General features: G+C 34.7%; 2 protein-coding genes across 2 annotated transcripts; both read right to left on the reverse strand.

Annotated features, from left to right (window-relative positions):
• Positions 1-6,213: 6,213 nt before the first annotated feature.
• On the reverse strand, positions 6,214-7,996 carry LOC106430616 (PR5-like receptor kinase). The gene has a single exon (XM_013871401.3). The coding sequence runs from the start codon at positions 7,300-7,302 to the stop codon at positions 6,445-6,447; it is 858 nt and encodes a 285-aa protein (XP_013726855.2). The 5' UTR covers positions 7,303-7,996; the 3' UTR covers positions 6,214-6,444.
• Positions 7,997-11,624: 3,628 nt separating this feature from the next.
• LOC106360863 (PR5-like receptor kinase) lies at positions 11,625-15,850 on the reverse strand. The gene is made up of 5 exons (XM_048766815.1): positions 15,668-15,850; positions 15,342-15,553; positions 12,544-12,581; positions 12,414-12,446; positions 11,625-12,331 (listed from the first exon to the last, which is right to left on the reverse strand). The coding sequence occupies exons 1-5, from the start codon at positions 15,848-15,850 to the stop codon at positions 11,625-11,627; spliced, it is 1,173 nt and encodes a 390-aa protein (XP_048622772.1).
• Positions 15,851-20,654: the final 4,804 nt, after the last annotated feature.

Genomic DNA, 20,654 nt, shown 5'->3' on the forward strand with positions numbered 1-20,654 from the left:
AGAGGTTCTGTTGTTGCTTCTCCAAGCAAATGACAAAATCACAAATTATTAATCTATCACGTATATACGTCTATACATTTTGTGTTTGTGTATGAGAATGGATACATTCATTCCATAGTAGGCCTGGGTAAAAGGACCCAAGCTCTGAATCAAACTCGACAAAAAACCATGAACCGTAAACTATAAAAATATATCTGAATCCAGAGTATTATATATTAACCAAACCCGAACGGGGTACGAGAAAATTAGGATTAATCCAAAATCCCCCACAAAATGGATCTAAAGATCTGAATAAGTATTCAAAATCTAAAAAAATATTTTAAATAATCAATTTCATGTTTATTTTATTTTGATATCTACAAATATTTGAAGACCGTAAATATTATTATTAACTGAACTCAAAGAATCATTAAATGAACCTAAAATGAGATGAGAGATCCAACACGGATTTTAGACGGAGTTATAAAATATACACAAACCCAAATTATTATTAACCCAACCTGACCCGAACATATACTAAATCGGGACGAGGCATAGGAGGCTCAATCCGAAAAGGCAAAAACCTAAAAATATGATCCTAACCCGAACGAACATAGACAACTTGTTACTTTTTATTCTTTAACTCGTTCATGTTTATTCTCAGCAGCCAATGTTCTATAAAATTGGTAGTCTATGCAAAAACTACCTAGGGGCTGTTCGTGGGAATGAGATTTTCCAATTTGAGGGGAAACCTTTTTTTTTGTTTCGGTGGTAAAGCAAAGTTTTTTTTAGGGAAAACGTGATTTTTTTTTAATTTTGGCGGAAAATGCTATTTTTCATTTTTGGAAAGAGAATGGTATTTTCGTTTTTGGCGGGTTTAAAAATATAGAAAATATAAAATTACAAAAATTATGAAATTATAACTAAATTTTAATATGTTTTATTAAAAAGTGTAAAAATTTTAAAACATGTATTATTTTGAAACAGAGAGAGTATATAATAACCATTGTACCTTTGGGAAATTCATGCCTAGCAAACATGCTTATAGTTTTGTTTTCTGTTTTTGATTTGTGATTTAACAAACACTATGTCTATAAATGTCTTTAGGTAGGATGGTAGGAACTTACATAGTACTCCATCCGTTCCATTAAGTTAGACTTTTTAGAAAAAAGTTTGTTTCACAAAAATATATTTTTTATGTTTTCTATGAAAAAATTATAAATTTCAAAAAAATTAATTGATTTTATTAAATTGTTATTGGTTAAATGTTATTGAAAATTGAAAATTACACAAAATGATATATTTATTATGGTAGTTTAATGTGTTTTTTTAGTATGTGTGAAAATATTAAAAAAAATTATTTTTGTAGAACGGAGGAGGGGGAGTATGTAATATCATAATATACCAGCATAAAAAAAAAGACAGTACGAACAAAAATTCGCTAAAACTAAAATTTGAAAGCGATGTTTACATTACACTAAACGTGTTTTGATTTCTTGTCTTGCAACGACCACCAGCTTTTTGACATAAAAACGAGAAAAATAGTGCCACCATCTTTGGCTGGTGGAAGCTTAGTGGTATAGGTTGATGGTTTCTTTTTATTTTCCAGATACAATACATGTACCTACCTAGAGACGTACAGCGTTTTGACATAGCGTTTTAGCGTTTTGACTAAATCACACTGCAAGAAAACAGCGGTATTCTGACGGACATTCCGACGGAAAATGAAATCCTCGGAATATCCCGAGGAATTTCCGAGGAAATTCCGAGGAAACACAAAATTGGGTTTCCTCGGAATTTCATCGGAATATACCGACGGAATTCCGAGGGAATATCTATCCGTCGGAATATTCCGAGGAAAAATGTGTTCCTCGGAAAAAACCGATGAATTCCGAGGAAATATTATAGCCGTTGGAGAGCCGTTGGGGGATTTTACAAAATTCCGAGGAAATTCCGACGAACTAGCCTTTTCCGTCGGAATTTCCTCGGTCTGTCGGCAGGATTTAAACTATAAATACAAGCACTCCTCTTCCTCTTCATTCACTCCATATCTTCATCCTCCCTCTTACTCTATTTACACACGAATTTGATTCATAAAAAATATGTCTTCTTCAAATTATTTTCGTTCTTGGATCGATCGACCTCATTTGGATCCGAACACGAGATTGCTTACGGAAGAATACCAACAAGGTATAACAGAATTCATGGGGTTAGTTCACCGACAACCGGAAGCAAAAACAGGTATGTTAAGATGTCCGTGCTCTAATTGTAAATAGGTATCTTAGTGATCGATCGATGCGTTTTCGGATATATATCCATCGATCGATCCCTTTATAAAACAACTTACACGATTTTCCGAGGACATTCCGAGGAACGTTTGAGATTCTCGATCGATCGATGGGATAATCCAATCGATCGATCACATTGTTATGCTTTGGTCCATCTTAGTGATCGATCGATGCGTTTTCGGATATATACACATCGATCGATCCGTTTATTTAACTAACACGATTTTCCGAGGACATTCCGAGGAACGTTTGAGATGCTCAATCGATCGATGTGATAATCCAATCGATCGATCACATTGTTACGCTTTGGTCCATCTTAGTGATCGATCGATGCGCTTTTGGATATATACACATCGATCGATCCGTTTATACAAAAACGTACGAGATTTTCCAAGGACATTCCGAGGAAAGCTTGAGATTCTCGATCGATCGATGGGATAGTCTAATCGATCGATCACATTGTTACGCTTTGGTCCATCTTAGTGATCGATCGATGCGTTTTTGGATATATATACATCGATCGATCCTTTATAAAACAAAAATTGACGTATTGAAACCCCAAACACTAGTTCCTCGGAATTTCATCGGAATATTGCGACGGAATTCCGAGGAAGAAGAGGGTTTCCTCGGAATTCCCTCGGAATAATCCGAGGAAATTCCGAGGAAATAGGGTTTTTACACCGAAAACAACGTTTTGCGGTTTGAATAACACCTATATAACCCTTATTAAGTGTCTTACGTTCATTATGAAGTCAAAAATTTGTTCCTTACCGTATAATTAACACTTTTCCGATTGTATGAACGAAATCCCACAACATAAGAGAAACACTTATACCTTTTAATGAACGGTAAAGGGAATACTTTCAATTAGTTTTGAAATTTGTTATTTCATGGTTTATGCTCATCTATACAAAGAATCCTCAATGGTATGCATTACAATTGTATAAGAAATGAAATACGGCAAAAAAAATTGATGTTTTGAAACCCCAAACACTAGTTCCTCGGTATTTTCTCGGAATATTCCGAGAAAATTCCGACGGATATTTTACTATCCGTCGGAATTTCCTCGGAATATTTTCATTTTACCAGGCAAATATTTCGCGAAAATTGAAATTAGAATTCCGACGGAATTTCGACGGATAATGTCCGTCGGACCCTAGGTTTTATAACCACGAGCCCCTTCTTCTTCCCCATTTCTCTCTTCTTCCTCTGCGCGACTCTTCTCTTCTCTCCGGCGATTTCCCCCTGAAATCCGACGATATCTCCGGCGATCTCCCCCTTCTCTTACACAAATCATGTAAGGACCCTATCCCACTCTCTTAGGTTCTATTTGTTAGGTTTTTTTGTAGTTTTGATAGATTTTTGTTAGGGTGATTGGTTAGGATTATGATTTGGTTGTATAATAGGTTTAGAATTGTGATTTGGTTGAATAATTTGTTTTGTTAAATCGATTTAGAATTTTTTAATAATTTTTTTATTTTTTTTGTATTTATAAAATCGACTTTTGTTTATAAAATCGATTTTTGTATTTTACAAAACGATTTTTCTATATAAATTCGATTTTTTGGATTTTACAAAATCTTTTTTGTATATAAATTCAATTTTTTGGATTTTACAAAACATTTTTAATATCTATAAAACTTTTTTTGTGATTAAAAACTATTATTTGGGATTTAAAAACGAATTTTCTATATATATATTATTAAAACTATTTTTTGTAATTATTAAACTATTTTTTATTTATTAAAACTTTTTTTTGTTTATTAGAACTATTTTTATATATTTATTAAATATTTTTAATATATATATATATTTTTTTGTGATTAAATTATTTGGGATTTTAAAAAAAAAAAAATTAATTTATATATTTTTGTATTTATTAAATATATTTTTTTAATTTACAGGTCTCATGATGATCAGACCCGGCCTCGACAGCGACGTGGTCGTGGTGGTACGGAGAGTCAGTCTCGGGATTCCAGCCATTTTCAGGATTCCCCTTCGCCCCACAGCTCCAACCATACATCTCCCTCTGCTGCACCCGCTCCTGCTCCTCTCGCTCCCGCTGCTGCATCCGCTCCTGTTCCTCCGGGTCCTCCGGGAGCGATGAGTGTTGCGGAGTTGGTTCAACAGCCCGGTCGTGACCATCTTCCGTGTCTCACTCCGTATCCACATGGACGGGGTCAAACATGGTAATTAAACATTTTTTTTCCTTTAAATTTGGATTCATTATTAACCGTTTGTTCTTTTTATTAGGTTCAACCGATCCGGGAACGGGATCAGCGCATGGATCAACCGTATGATGTACTCGGCCCTCGACAGGGGACATCCGACTTTCCCTCACTTCCCTACCGACAAGCAGGTTCTGTGGTTTCGTCAGTTTGCGGTAAGTATTCTAATTTTTTACTTATATTTTTAATCTTTAATATAAATTTTCTACTAATTGTGTTTTTTTTCAGCAAGAGTTCAACTGGAATTCCGATGAGACGCTCTTTATCTATCACCACTTCGTCCATAAAGTTATGGACAACTATGGGAAGCAGATCCACGAGTGGAAGAAGAAGTGGGAAATCAATAAGGTTCGATTTAATTTATTAAACAATTTTTTAATTTATTAAACTATTTTTTAATTTATTAAACTATTTTCTTTTTTTTTTTATTAAAAGGTCCCAAAGTCGATGAACGACATGGTCTGGAAGGAGTTGTGTGCGCATTGGGATAAGGAAGAGACGAAAGAAACTTCTTCCACCAACTCCACCAACCGCAGGAGCGACCGTAAAGGGAAGGGCATCTACAAGCATAACTTGGGTGCTCAATCTATTGCCACTCTGGGAGATCGCATGGTAAGTTCAACCGCTTTTTCTTCAATTATTTGAGTTTCAGAATTTTAATTTATTGTGCATTTCTTCTAATTTCTAATGTTTCTTTAATTTATGTTTTTTTTCAAGGCGGAAGAAAATGATGGCGAGCCGGTTGATGATCTCGCCCTAATGAGGAGGGCGTATACCAACAAGAAGACCGGCCAGATTGATGACGGTCTTGTGAGGGACGTGGTCGACCTGGTCCAAACTCAGGTGGTAGACGAAGTATCTCAGCTTCAAACCGAGGATGACGCTTCGATGGCTTCGACCAACTTTTCCCAGTTTCGAATCAACGAAATCATTGAATCCGTAAGTTCTTTTTTTTTTAAAGTTCAATTCATTTATTTCTTGATTTAAATTTGTAAATTTGGCTATTTTCTATTCAGTCGGTTCCAAAGAAGAAGGGACGTTTGGTCGGTTTGGGTCGTCGCACCCGACCGGTTCCTCCTTCTTCTGCACCACCGCCCTTTGTTGATCCAGAAGTACTTACGGCTCAGTTGAAGGACAAGGATGATCGCATATTTTTGTTGGAGACCCAGATGGCGGCTCAACAGGCGGGCTATGAGGCACGGAGGAGGCTGAACCAGCAAATGATAGAGATGATGCAGAGGATGTACCCGAACGAGGTGTTCCCGGATGTGCCAGACCCGTAGTTTTTTTTTCCAAAAACTCGGAATGTTTTATTTTTATTTGTGAAACTTTGAATATTAATTAATATGATTTCAATTTTAATTTTGATTTTATATTTTCGAATTTAAATTTCAAAAATTTTATTTTTTTAAAAAAATTAATATTTTTTACATTCCGAGGAAATTAATTATATTTTTTACTCGATCGATCGATGCGTTTTTGGACATAAATCCATCGATCAATTTGTTTATAAAAAAACGTTCGGAATATACCGAGGGACACCTTTCCTCGGAATATACCGAGGAACCGTTCCCTCGGTATATTCCGAGGGACAATTTCCTCGGAATATTCCGATCGATCGATGTATATATGTCCAAAAACGCATCGATCGATGAACTTCCGAGGAAATATCCCGACGAAGTTCTCCGTCGGTATATTCCGAGGAGATTTCTGACAAACTAGTGATCCTCGGAATTTCCTCGGAAATTTGTTTCCTCGGAATTCCGTCGGAAAATTCCGAGGGATTTCCGAGGAAAAAAGAAATTCCGAGGAATTATTTCCGAGGACTTGTTTCGTCGGTATGTCGTCGGAATAACGAAATTCCGACGAAATTCCGACGATTTTTTCCCTCAGAATCCTTGCTGTTTTCTTGTAGTGTCAACCCCAGAAGAATGAAAGGAAAACAACTATTAAGCGTATTTACGGGAATTTACCTGAAGTTTTTTGTTGGGAGTGAATGAAGTAGGGCAAAACGTGATGACGTAATCGGTTGTGTTTGGGCAAGTAATAGTACTGTTATTGTCGGCGTAAGGATATATGTAAGCAAGTGGACACGCGTTCAAAAAGTTCTTCGTGTATGTTGTTGGTTTGCAATTTTCTTTGGACCTATACTCATTGAGGCAGCAACTCTCCGGCGTACCGGATTCTTGACACGGACTACTACAAGCTATTAGCGTTTCCCCAGAGAATGTCATAAGATCCTCTGGACAAGTCTTGTTCAGATCAACCACACAACCGGACGTGATACATGTAAAACTCTTCATAGACGGGACCACCATGATAGGAAGATTATAACCGTATTCGACACTAACTGCGTAGCTGTCGGAACCGCCTTTATCGAGTCTAAAGGAGGCGTATGTCCTTGAAGACCAACTGTAATCATCACCGGGACATTCAACTATTCCGGATTCACAGTCTCCCGTGGCATAAGAGAAGTTCCTTGTGGACGTGTCGGTGGAGCAGAGCGTCCTACCGGAGATAAGACCAAACCACGCAAACGGCGCACGTATGTCACGAGCCGCTCCTTTCTTTAGAGCGAAACCGGTGGAGTTCACTTGGGAGGACGTCCATGAGTAGATCATTGGCCACACTGTGTGGTCGCATTTGTTCTCTATGGTAAAGATACTCACCGACAACACTCCTATACGAGTTATTATAAACATAAATACATAAAAATGATTAATAAAAAAGCGGTAAATATGATTTATCGTACCGGAGACAAATAAATGTGAAGCAAGGAGGAAAATCATCAGCAGTATCTCTGCCATTTTGCCAAATAAACTCTGATCTATATTTCACTCTTGCATATATCTTTTATTTTGTGTTTATGTTCTCTTACGTTACAACAATGTTAAAAAAAATGATATATTGTTCTGCGTTGCATTTCTCAATTCGTAATATCAATACAAATGGTTGACGATTTCAAAACTTTTAATAGTTTGGTTAGTAGCTGTTGTTGTCGGATTAACTCTTCTTTTTATCTTCTATTGTTTTCTGACCATGCTTTCAGTGAAATACTGGAATTCAATCAATAATTTTGTATTATTGGTAGAGACTCAGTCCTTTTTGTGGTGCAGATGTTACTCTCACTAATTTTATACTTTTTTCTTCTATACTTTTATGCTTGACCGGTTAACCCTGTATATTGGCCAAGATTTTAAGATTATCATTATCCCACACATCTTTTTGTTTGCTAAAGATGAAAATTTTGTTTGTTTTAGTATTTCAGTATGAAAAAGATAATTACATCGTATATCCATCTTCGAATCTTTTTTCGAATTTGATAGATGCATAATTAGTTACTTGTGAATTTCGTGTATGGAATCCTAATGATCTTCATTTTATCGATAGGAAATCGGAAAGTAATATTCAAAAAAGATTGTCATTACAGTATTTATTCAAATTTGTATATTTTTGACAATTGTGTTGAGTATTGTTCCAACAAATTGTTTGTCAAGAAGAATATGAGTGCTCAACTTTTTTTTTTTTTGATAAGTATGTGAATTTCATTAGAAAATAAGAGAGTTTGGTAATACAAAAAGTTTAAGCAGGCCAGCCTTCCTATGCCAAAAAAAAAACAGAGGATGACTACAATTTTGAAGCAGGTGCGTAAGCCGATTACTCATGTTTTAGCCATAGCTTCATGAGGTTGCGGAATTTCTTGCGGTCTTTTCTTACAGCGATTGCATTCCGAACTAATCAGTCAATCTTCTTGAAGGTAATCGAGAGAGGAGCTGAGATAGAGTTGTGCAACCTATCTATGCTCAACTAACCTTTTACCTGATGATATGTCTTTATATTATTTGTAGAATATGTATGGTCTACGTGATTGTGCAATCCAGGCTACTGCGATATGATTTCAGGCCCGTGTACAAAATTGTAAATAGCTCAAATTTATTTTATACAAGGCCCAATATATTCAAGGACTAAAAAGTAAAAATACAAAAGAAAGATTTGCTGCATACTTAAACTTCTCCAATAGAACACTATTTTCTTTCTATTTTTTACCCCAAAATAAAATAACTCCTTTGCTCAAAAAAATAAATAGAGTAACTATATTATAGAGTTACACCATTAGAGTAAAACTAACTTTATAATATATTTATTATATTTTAGAATAACATATAAAAAAATATTGCATCATTGGAAATGATCCTAGCACATACGAAAATTTAACATAAAATCTTCGTCGATTATCTACAAATATTTTCACGTTCAAGTACATTTAATACTTGTTTTTAATCATTTTTATTGTCTCACTATATCTACATGCATAATTTGTCACAGTAAACACTTCCGAATATAAGTATGAGCCAATACTAGTTTAACTGATTTAAATTACCCATTAATACTTTCTGAAATTTCATTTTATTGACCTTAATTTATATTCCTTCCGTTTAAAGATAAAGATTTAGAAAAAAAAAATTCACTAAGACAAAATTTTATGTTTTTTATGAGGTTTTTTGTATTAGTTAATGAAGCTATCTAAACTATATATCATTACATAAGCTATGAAGCCGTCTATTTTGAGTTTAAAATTCTGCTTGAATGATGCCACGAGCCAACGATATAAATCAACAAAAGCAAATGAGTTTCATCAAGAAGACAACAAGATATGATGCCGAGATTTTGAGAACTTTTTCTCAAAAAAAAAAGAAAAGATTTTGATATCTTTCTTGATGACTTTTGCTTGGGACTAGGCGGTATGGGCACAATATGTTAAATAATAAAAATACAGTTATACTTAGGGCTTAATTAGGAGATTATTATCATAAGCATTATGCTCTTTGTTATCAAATCAGTAATTTTTAGAAAAGCATTTAGAATAACATTTAAATGATGCAAATGTTTTCCAAATGCTCTTTATCCGATGCTTTCGTATAAAGATTTGGTAGATCATTTGCATTTAAAGTATATACCATTTTAAAAATAATTTAATATAGTTTATTTTATCTAATAATATCAGAAACTTATATTTATATCCAAAAACTAAATTTATATTTCAAAAATAAAATTTTTTAATAAAAAGTATTAAACTAAAAATATTTCACATTTAAAATATAATCCAATATATGTTAATATAATTCATTATTGTTAGTAAGAATATAAAAATTAATATACATATATGTTAGAAATATGACATATCTGTATTAGTAAAAGAAAGCAAATATTTATCATATACTACTTTTATTTATGAATCATCAGTTGCTTTACCATTCATTTTATTAAGAGAAAATGACTAGGATAGCACTAAAAAAATGTTTTGTCACAAATATAGCCTATAAAAATAAAAATGACCAAAATAACACTTAATGTTTTATCAAAAGAGATAAATATACACTTATACCCCAACGGTAAATTAATTTAGACATTAGGATTTAGAGTTAAGGGGTGTGGTTTAGGATTTAGGGTTTAGAGTTTAGGGTTTAGGGTTTAGAGTTTAGATTTTATGGTTTAGAGTTGGAGAGTGGAGTTTTGGGGATAAGATTTCAAATTTTGAAAAATAAAAAAAAATTAAATTTTTCAAAAGATAAAATGCTATTTTGATCATTTTAGTTTTTGAAAGCTATTTTTATGACATAAATTTAGAAATGTGCTATTTTAGAGATTTGTCCTTTTATTAATTGTGTTTATGGGAACATAATGTTCTGTAGCATACTATTTTCATAGCATATTACTACGGTTTTGTCATCAGCTCTACTATTAAAGACCTAATGCAGTTGTGCATGGCCAATAAGTTTTTTTAACCATCTAAGCTAGTGGATTTTTATAACCATTTAAGAAAACTAAACCATTTAAAACTTCAGTCGCAATAAAACAAACAAAAATAAAATCATATTCTGATAAAATATATTAATTATGTATAATTATTAGTTTATAATACTATTAAAAATATATCATATATAAGATTTTTTAAATATTATTTTATTATATTAGGAAACTTTACTGATTTATATATTGGCCCAACTTCAAACTTACAATATTTGTTATTTTGTCTTATTTATTATTTTGTCATGATCTTTATTAATAGATCTATACTATTATTTGCGAAATGATTTTTTTTTTTGCATTCGAGCTCTCACGTTAAAAGTTAGAATGGTTAATATCGCTTATATACTTAATGAATAAAATATATAATTATCAAAAAATAAAAATGAATTTAAAAATTATTTGATTAGATAAGTGATTAAAATTATATAATCAAAATTATCTAAAATCTAAAAAAAGTATTTTAAAATAATAAGATATTTCAAATATATATATATATATATATATTGTGTTGTTATCCAAAAAATATCTTAATAAAAAATTAAAAAATTAAAAAACAGAAAACACATAACAAAATATTAATCGAATAATTTTCTTAATTTTATATGATTAAAAAATAAAATTGACGAGTAATTTTTAAGATTTATTTATTAATAATGAATATAGTGCACAAAGAAAATTTCAAAATATTTAATACATAAAATTTTCCAATGATTACATAAATAATAATTTATCATCATAGTCTTTAAATTATTAATGCATGTATGAAGAAGTAATTATAAAATGTTTATGACGGCGTGTGCGGTCAAAATACTTAGTTTTAATTTATATATAAAGGCTTTAATGTATCCTGTTTCTTTTCCACAATAATGTCTGCAGCTTCTTTGGATGCGATTAGAGTATCTTGGCCGGTTGAAACAGTATTTTTCTCTAATAAACTTAGTATCGAGAAACTAGAAATCTCTTGGCTGTCTTTAATATCCCAATCCATTACCGGAGGCGAATCAAAGAGAGGCTTAGGTGGAACCGGCGGAGCTTCAAGACTTCCCTCTAACATCTCAACGACTTTTCTCATTGGTGGACGGTCAGCTGGATTGGTCTGAATACACCACAAACCCACCAATGCCATTTTCTTCACTATTGTCTCTTCTTCTTCTATTATGTGACCTCCTATAAGTCTAATGGTTTCTTTCCTCTCTAGATCATCGTACATCCAGTCTGGAAAGTACATTGAACTTTGATTGGACCTACAAGCTTAAGCTCTTTTCTTGTCCCTTGCCCCGATCATCTCGAGAACCACCATTCCATAACTAAACACATGTTACTTGTGCGAAGCACCACCATAGTTCCTGGAAACCACTTCAGGAGCAATGTACCCAATAGTCCCTCTTGGGTCCATCAACGATATGACACTCTCTTTATTTTTGCAAAGCTTAGCAAGGCCGAAATCCGAAATCTTGGGGCACAAATCTCTGTCCATAAGTATATTATGTGGCTTTATATCGAAATGCACAATCTCCGGTACACAACTACTGTGCAAGTGCTCTAACCCACGAGCAACACCTATCGCAATGTTGTATAAAGTGTTCCAGTTCATCTTTGTGGACATAATCGCAGAAATAAACTTGTCAAGGAATCCATTCGGCATGAAGTCATAAATGATAGCTCTTTTGCTCCCTTCATAGCAGAATCCAAAGAGAGAAAAGATATTAACATGAGATGCTCTACTCATGCTGGCTAATTCATTGATGAAATCTTCTCCATTGCCCTTTGACTCAGTCAAGATCTTGAGTGCAATATCTCTCCCCGTAGCATCAGGTAATTTTCCATTAAACACAGTTCCAAATCCACCTTCTCCTAGAGGATGAGTAAATGACTTTGTCATCTTCGTCACTGTGTCATAACTATATCGTTTCAACATTACCGCCGCTTCAATGTCCTCGTCCTTCGAATGACTCTTTCTCTTTGCACTCAATATTACTGCAATCGCAAAAATAATGCTTATCAAAGCTAAAGCTGCTAAGCCTCCTGCAAGATAAAAAAAAAGAAGTAAGGCTTAGGTGTTATGAACATGAATAGGTAACAGAGATTGAGATAGCAAAGGTGGTACCGATTATGAGTTTTAATCTACGTGCAGGAATTTCTGCAAAATGTATCAAATGAAAATTGTGATCATTAAAGCAAGCATACACACTACGAATATATTTTTTCCTTGGATAAAGAAAACAAAATGAACTTACGTTCTCCTCCTTCTCCTCCTGCTAGTAGAACGGAGATTCTGTTGCATCATGCGAAAGAAAAAAACATTATTACGTATATATATATAATATATATATATATATATATATTTTTTTGCAACTAATTACGTATATATATTTGTAATCACATTATACGTATATCAATTGGATGTGTGTGTGTGAGTAATGCATATACTCAATGGGCGACTAAGAAAATATCAAAATATGCTAAACTAAAAGTTATTTCAACCTTGAGAAAATACACCACGTTCGGATAACAATTTATAAACTTTTAAAATAATAAATATATAAGATAAGAAATTGTTATATATAAAAAATAATGGAGTTTCATAGTGCTTAAAATGTGTCATTTCATTTATATTATATAAATTTAGCTACAATATATTTACAAAAACATTTCACTAAATATTCTTGTGTGCGGATTTGGTTTGAGTTGTTAAACATCATTATTATTTATTTAAGTTATTATATTATTTTTCAAAATCATATATGTATATATATGTATATTAATTATATCTAAGATATTAGTTATATTTAATTTTAACTAGTATTTTGAAAACTGGATTGGACCGCCTAGTTGAACCATGACTCTTTCTTCTATAAGATTAGGGTTTGTGTTAAAACATGTATTTGAATTCATCCAAAAAAATAATAAAAAATCGGAGCTTACCCCATTCAATACCAAAAATCAAAAAATAATTCTTTTGAAAATATTTTATGTTGTCTTAAATATTTTTTTAGTAAAACTGTAAAATATTTTTCACCAATCAAACATTATTTTTCACCGCTTACTTAATCAAAATCACACTTATTCTGCATAATGTATGAATTGCAGTTAAACCGTACTACAATTTTATTTCATATTGTTTATATTATCAATGCCACGATTACAAGATCCTTAGAATCTAAAGTTTGGGAATTATTTTCTTTTTTTTAGTTGGGTTTTACCATTAGATTTAGGATCTAAAGTTCGGATTTAAAGATTAGTTTTTTTAAGACTTAACCTTTGAATTTAAGTTATTTCATAACACAAAGACTATTATATATATATGATGAATTGTATTTTTATAAGGTTTTAGGTCCATACATTATTTCCATGTCGAAAACCAAGTAAACATTATTCCAAGACCAATGTTTCACTAAACTGTACCTGAATCCATCTTTTGTGTCTCTTAACGCATAATTTTGAGATGTTTGCGAAATTCAAGATTTAAATTAATTAAAATGGAGAAATAAACGAAGAGAAAGGTAAATATTTAATATTGCTGCATAATATATATGTGGAAAGTTTCAAAAGTTTTGTGAGAAGCAATAGTATTCAGAGGCATTTCATAGCGCGAAAAATACCACAACAAAATGGTGGGGTGTTAGTGAAAAGATGAATCGTCGGACTATGCAAAATATTCAAAATGGTTCCGGTTAGAGTTTTACGTTCAACCCCAAGTTAATTTGAGTTTGACATTTAGTTTCATGACTCTGTCACCCTTTCTAGATTAGTTTGAGCTTTGCCTCACTTCTTTTTGTCTTCTTTTTCACTTCTGTCTTTTTTTTGAATAAAGGCTTTCTTTTTCACTTCTGTCTTTCATATATCTTTCAAACGGATTTATTTTGGGCCGATATTTATATACCAACACATATATAATATAATTCATCCAACGTGAGAATGGTACATAAAATAACTATTAAAATTTTACATGTGTTTTCGTTAGTTTAGATTATTATCTGTATTACTATAATAATATAAAGTAGTATAATTAATGAGAAAATAAAAATAAATTGAAAATAAGTAAAATAAGAGAAAAGCAGCTAGAAACTATATAAAAACTAATATATAATCTGTAATATTCATAGTGAATGAATTTATTTATAAGAATAATATCCAAGACTAAATATATTTCTTATTTTGTGTGACTGTGTGTTAAGAGTCTATGGGTTAATGTGACGATTTATGTTTAAAGATTACACTTGAGTTTTTTTTTCATAGGATTATTTATAAAATAAATATCAAACATATGAGACAAATATATTTGTAAAAAATAATTTACATTTGAAATGATTATTTATATATTAGATTCAGTTTTACATTATAAATTTTAAAATAAATTTTGAATTATTGTAGGTCATTAGAAGAACTTTTCTTGAGTTTATAGACAATATGGATCCACTTTGATTTTCTTTTATGGAATGTAATTTCTGCATTACTAAAATTAAATTTTAATCTTGTTTTTTTGTCAACTATTAGTCTAGAATTGAGCTGTTGTAGTTATAATTAGGTTGATCATAATTTTACAATCTAAATATATTCATCCACTTATTACGCATATTCTTATTAAATATATATAATATGTATAATTTATCATAAGATAAATATATGTAAAATTGAATTTTTATATGTACATAAAATTATATATGATATTGATGATAAAGAGAGTGACAATGAAGATTTTTTTTTCCGTAAATTGAGTTGTGTATTAGGTGATTCTTCGTTAGTTATATGCATTGTTGATGATTTATATATACACATATTTCCAAATTTTTTTGCTTCGATTTCTAGTTTCTACAATAAATATATACTATACACAGAAATTTAGAAAAGTGATTTTAGATGAGATTAAATTTTTATAATTACTTTATTTTTTAATTAAAAACTACAATTATTTATGATAGAAATGACTAAATTAGTCGCTTAATTATATTTTTTTTCTTCAAACGGCTATTCTATTATTCAAGCTTGAGGTGGTCTGGGAAACCAGACCGGAACAGAACAACCAATGTAATACAATTCCCTATGGAAGGATTTCGCTATCTTAGCTAGTGAATCAGACGATACATTTTCCTGACGAAGTACAAAAACAATCGAGAACTCCGTGAATCTTGCTTTCAACTTCATAAACTCCTCCAGCTCAGTAGAGAAGCTCGGCCATGCTTCCGGGTCTTTGGTCATCGCCATTAATTCCTTGCAGTCAGTCCCAAAAGATTGACATGTCGATACCTGTAGCATACACTCCATCGCCCACAATAAAGCTTCCAATTCAGAATGCAGTGGTGAGATTCGACATCGTTGATTTCTTGCTCCCAATAGCTGCAACGCTCCACTTTAACTTACCCATGTCCACCCATAACCACTAAAGAGTGCATCATGTGTCCATGACCCATCTATCATGCATCGCTCGGAGGTTGGAGTCCCTACTGTAATTTGTTCTTCTACGATTTCGTATGGTCTTTGATTTGCGTCAAACCAAGCTTGGCATTCAGATTCAGCGTGTCTGACAGTTTCCAAAGGGTCCATGTCGATTCCTCTAAAGAGTTTGTCGTTCCTCGCTTTCCAAATATACCATATGATCCAAGGATACGGGTCCCTGTCCAATTTTGGTTCTACGATATCATTCTTCCTCCAGAAGAGATAATCAATGTGAACTGACTTCCACTTGGGAACAGAGTCGGCGACGTTGGGGTTGACGCATGAGCCCAAGTCTGAACTGCAGGAGGACACTCAAAAATGGTGTGATTTACAGTTTCATCATCTACACCACAACGAGGGCAGTAGTTGTCGCATCGCATATGACGATGAGTCAGATTACTCGTTACTGCTAGTTGGCCTGATATCACCTGCCAAATGAGGTGTTTCATTTTTGGAGGAGCTTTTATCTTCCAAGCATAGGCCTGGAGCTTTGTAATACTAGGCTCCTGCGTCTCCAATGACTGATCCTTTAGCAAATTTGTTGCCACCCAGTAACCTGATTTGACAGTGTACATCCCATGCTTCGTATAGCTCCAGCAATATCCATCCCGCCGATAGTCTTGGCTTATGGCCAGTGACTGAATCAATGAGATGTCCTCTTGATGTACATAATTCTCTAGCATTTCAGTATTCCATCTCTTTGGATTTCCAATCATCAAACTGCTCACTGGCATCATTGGGTGAAGAATTGGTGCAATTGGCCTAGTTGGCCTTGCTGGTATCGTTGGGATCTAAAGATCTTCCCACATCCTGATTTCATTTCCAGAGTGTACCTTTTGTCTAATCCCCAGTGTTATCAATGGCTTCGCAGCCATTATACTCCTCCACCCATACGAGGGATTGTTAACATCATTTATTCGCAATGGTGAGCTATATCGAAAATATCGTCCTCTCAAGACTCTTGCCAGTAAAGAGTCCAGAAATTGCATTAATCGCCACAAATGCTTACCAAGTAAAGCGAGATTAAATTCGTAGATCATCCTGAAACCCATTCCTCCTTCCTCCCTTGATTTGCAGAGTTTCTCCCACTTCACCCAGTGTATTCCTCTCTTCGTAGGATTCGAACTCCACCAGAACTGTGCAATGGCACTAGCTAAGTTCTCACAGGTCTCCAAAGGGAGAAGAAGCGTTGACATTACGTACGTAGGTAGAGCCAGCAATATCGACTTTATAAGCACCTCCTTTCCTCCCCTTGTTAGCCATCTTCCTGTCCAGCCATTAACACGGTTTTTCAGACGTTCCTTTAGAAAGGCGACGAGCCGTACCTTCGAACCACTAATATCTTCAGGGATGCCAAGATAGGAACCCATTCCTCTCTCATTTTCAATTCTAGTTGATAGTTTCAGAGTATCCTTGACATGTCCAGGTATCCTTTTACCAAAGAGTAAGGACGACTTTTCAAAATTAATGCATTGTCCCGAGGATTTTCCATAGGTCCCAAGTGCTTTCATAACTTCATCGCATTCACATGGCTCTGCCTTGCAAAAGAACAGACTATCATCAGCAAAGAGAAGGTGGGATACGGGAGGGCTAGCACGTGAAACGTGCATCCCCGTAATCTTTCCTTGATTCTCTGCATGATTTAGAAGGCTAACGAGCGCTTCCGTGCATAAGATGAATATGAAAGGAGACAAAGGATCTCCTTGTCGTAAACCCCGTTGAGGGGTTATATTTCCTCTTGGTTGACCATTGAATAAGACATGGTATTTCACTGATGATACGCATCACATTATCCATTCAATCCATGTGTCTGAAAATCTCATCTTCTTCAAGACCGCACTAATAAAATCCCACTCCAACCTATCATATGCCTTACTCATGTCAGCCTTTATCGCCATTCGCTTCTCTCTTCCCCCAGAATTCGTACGCAGAGCATGGAACATTTCCTGAGCTATCAAGACATTATCTGTTATCTGTCGTCCAGCAACAAAAGCTGACTGGGTTTCAGATATTCGGTCTGGTAATACTTTTTTCAATCTTTGGCATAGGACCTTAGATATAATCTTGTAACGGACATTGCATAGACTTATTGGTCGGAATTGTGACATCTCATTTGGCTTCTCTTTCTTAGGTATAAGACATATATTTGCATCATTAAGCCCATTAGCCATTGTTCCATCGAAAAGGAACTCATTTGCCATACGAGTTAAGTCCTCCTTCACAATGTCCCAGAACTTCTGGTAAAAAAGGGCAGTGAAACCATCCGGACCCGGCGCTTTCTCAGGATGCATTGCAAAGAGGGCCGACTTAACTTCCCATTCTTCCCATTCTGAAACAGGAGCTCTAAGATCCGCGTTTATCCGGTCAGTTATGGTTGTAGAAACATTTGCTAGCGCCTCATCAATGAGTTGAGGGTTGGATGTTTGGAACAATTCCCTAAAGTAACTTGTAGCAATGGCTACTAATTTTTCCTCCTCCTCTACAAGGTTTCCTGCCGAATCTAAGAGGCTTGTAATCTTATTCATGGCTCGACGTTGCTTTGTAATGGCATGAAAAAATTTCGTGTTCAAATCACCTTCCAATAGCCAGAGTATCCTACTCTTCTGCCTCCAGAACTGCTCTTCTGCCTTAAGGGCATCAGTTAGTTCCTTCAGAGCAGCTGCTATTTCTTCGGTCGTGCCATCATCATCAGAGTAAAGATTATCGACCTTAGCTTTAAGATCTTCGACCATTTTTGCAGAATTTAAATCCCTTTCTCTTTTCCACTGAGATAATGCTTTCCTGCAACTGGATATGTGATCCATTATACTTGCATCCGGGGAGAGATCAGAAGAGTTCCAGCCTTCTAAAATTACTTGTCTTATTTCTTCACTCTCCAACCAACGCTTATCAAACTTGAAGGTTTTCCTCTTCCTGGTTGGCTTAGATAGAATATCTGCAAGAACCGGACGATGATCCGATCCCCACATTCTTAAGTATTGAACTTTGGAATGTGGAAATTTTTCGTGCCAATCTTTGTTACCAAGAGCACGATCGAGACGGCACCGGACAGTGCCATTAGTACGCTTTCCAGCCCATGATAGTTGGTTCCCAGTACATGGAAATTCCAACATTCCACAATCTGATATCATTTGATTAAAAAAAGAAATGAAGTATCGGACCGTTTCCTTCCCCCTTCTTTTTCATGATGTCCTGTTATTTCATTAAAATCCCCTATCATGAACCAGGGTCCATCTCTTATTGTTGAGAAACGCGTAAGACGTTCCCACACTTGGTCTCTTCTTTCTAACACAGGATCCCCATAAACAAATGTCATATAGACTTTTATTCCATTAATGACTGCTTTTACATCAATCATACGATTATTAGAAAATAAAACATCAACTTGAAATTCATCCATAAAAAATAAAGCTAAACCAGCACTTTGGCCAAGAGGCTCAACGGTGAACAATTTATTAAATCCTAGGTCAGCCTGAATGTTTTGCAACAGCAGCTTCCTATTCTTCGTCTCAGACAGAAACAAGAGTCATGGGCAATGCTTCTGACACATCTCCTTGAGGCGTCGAACTGTGAGGTCGTTTCCTATCCCTCGACAGTTCCAACTGAGCGTCTTCATTGATGACGGTGGGGCGGATATTTGGCATCCACCATACCTTTCTGTTGAGTACTCCCACCCGGTGTTGTTTTTTTTTGAGCTTGTCTGCTTTATTCCCCTTCTAGCGCGAGGCACATTGACTTGTTGTACTTGTTTGGAATTGATTCGAGGGGAAGCCCGTCGTGGTTCCGGAAACAATGATCTAGTCATGTTCCTTGTAAGTGCTTTCTCATCCACCCCCTTTGCAGTTCCACTCTCACCAGAATCACTTGCCTCAAGCATAGGAATTGGGCTTTTTTGTATGTTCTGATCATGATCAGTCGCCTCCAAAGATTCAACAATCGCAAGATCTTCTCCTAACATGTCATCATCCTCTATTAGCGCCAGCTCATTTCCCATGATAGTGTCCTCCATGTCTGCATCCGCTATCTCATCCTCAGTCTCGATGTCGTGCTCATTGAGAGCATCGATCTTCAGAGCATTGTATGGAGGAATGAGATCCTCTGCAACTTCTATATGAGAAAGTTGGGTTGAGTGTGGTCTGTAGGTGACATTATTGTCCAGGGGAGGCTGCTCCGTAGAAGTACTTGACTTGGGCGCTACAGCTGCGGTAACTGGTTGATCACTAAGGCGCCTCGGTCCTTCTTCCGTGACGAGTGAGCGAAGTTTGTTGGTATTGCCAGCTGAGGCAGAGGCCGTGTCTCTAGGTTGCTGATCATTATATCTTCAGTGGCCTGAGCTGTTTCTCCTTCCACAACTGCTCCTTACCCGCATCTTGTTGCTTTCCTGATGACGCATGGCTTCTTACATAGGAGTACGGATTGTATCGAGAGTCCCGCGGTTTGGTAACACGACTAGAGCGGCTTGAGTGAGTAGAGCGGTGAACGTGAGAGTAAGAACTCGCTCCATCTTTGTGAGGCCGAACTATCTCATCTTTCACTCGAGTCCTCCCTGAGGTATCTCTACCGGTATTAGGCCTTACGCGATCAAAGACTGTCTCACGGCCAGTCAGTTGCGATTTGCGTACTGTTCTGATTCATTCATCTTCATAATATCCATAAATATTTACTTAAAATATTGTGGACCTAGATATTTTCACAACTATTTTTCATGTACTCTACACACGAGAAACACCTCCCACAATGTTTACTTAAAATATTCATCAAACATTTGAATAATGATGAATAATTTTTATACAAAAATATATATATACCTTCAAATTTCAATTTTTCACTTAGCTTGTCTCTCGTATTATGAAAGCACTGACATTGGAGTATTTAACGCGAATCTTTGATGCTAGAGCAAGGTATTGCGAGA

The sequence above is a fragment of the Brassica napus genome, chromosome C8, assembly GCF_020379485.1.
Source record: "Brassica napus cultivar Da-Ae chromosome C8, Da-Ae, whole genome shotgun sequence".
NCBI classification, from domain to species: domain Eukaryota; kingdom Viridiplantae; phylum Streptophyta; class Magnoliopsida; order Brassicales; family Brassicaceae; genus Brassica; species Brassica napus.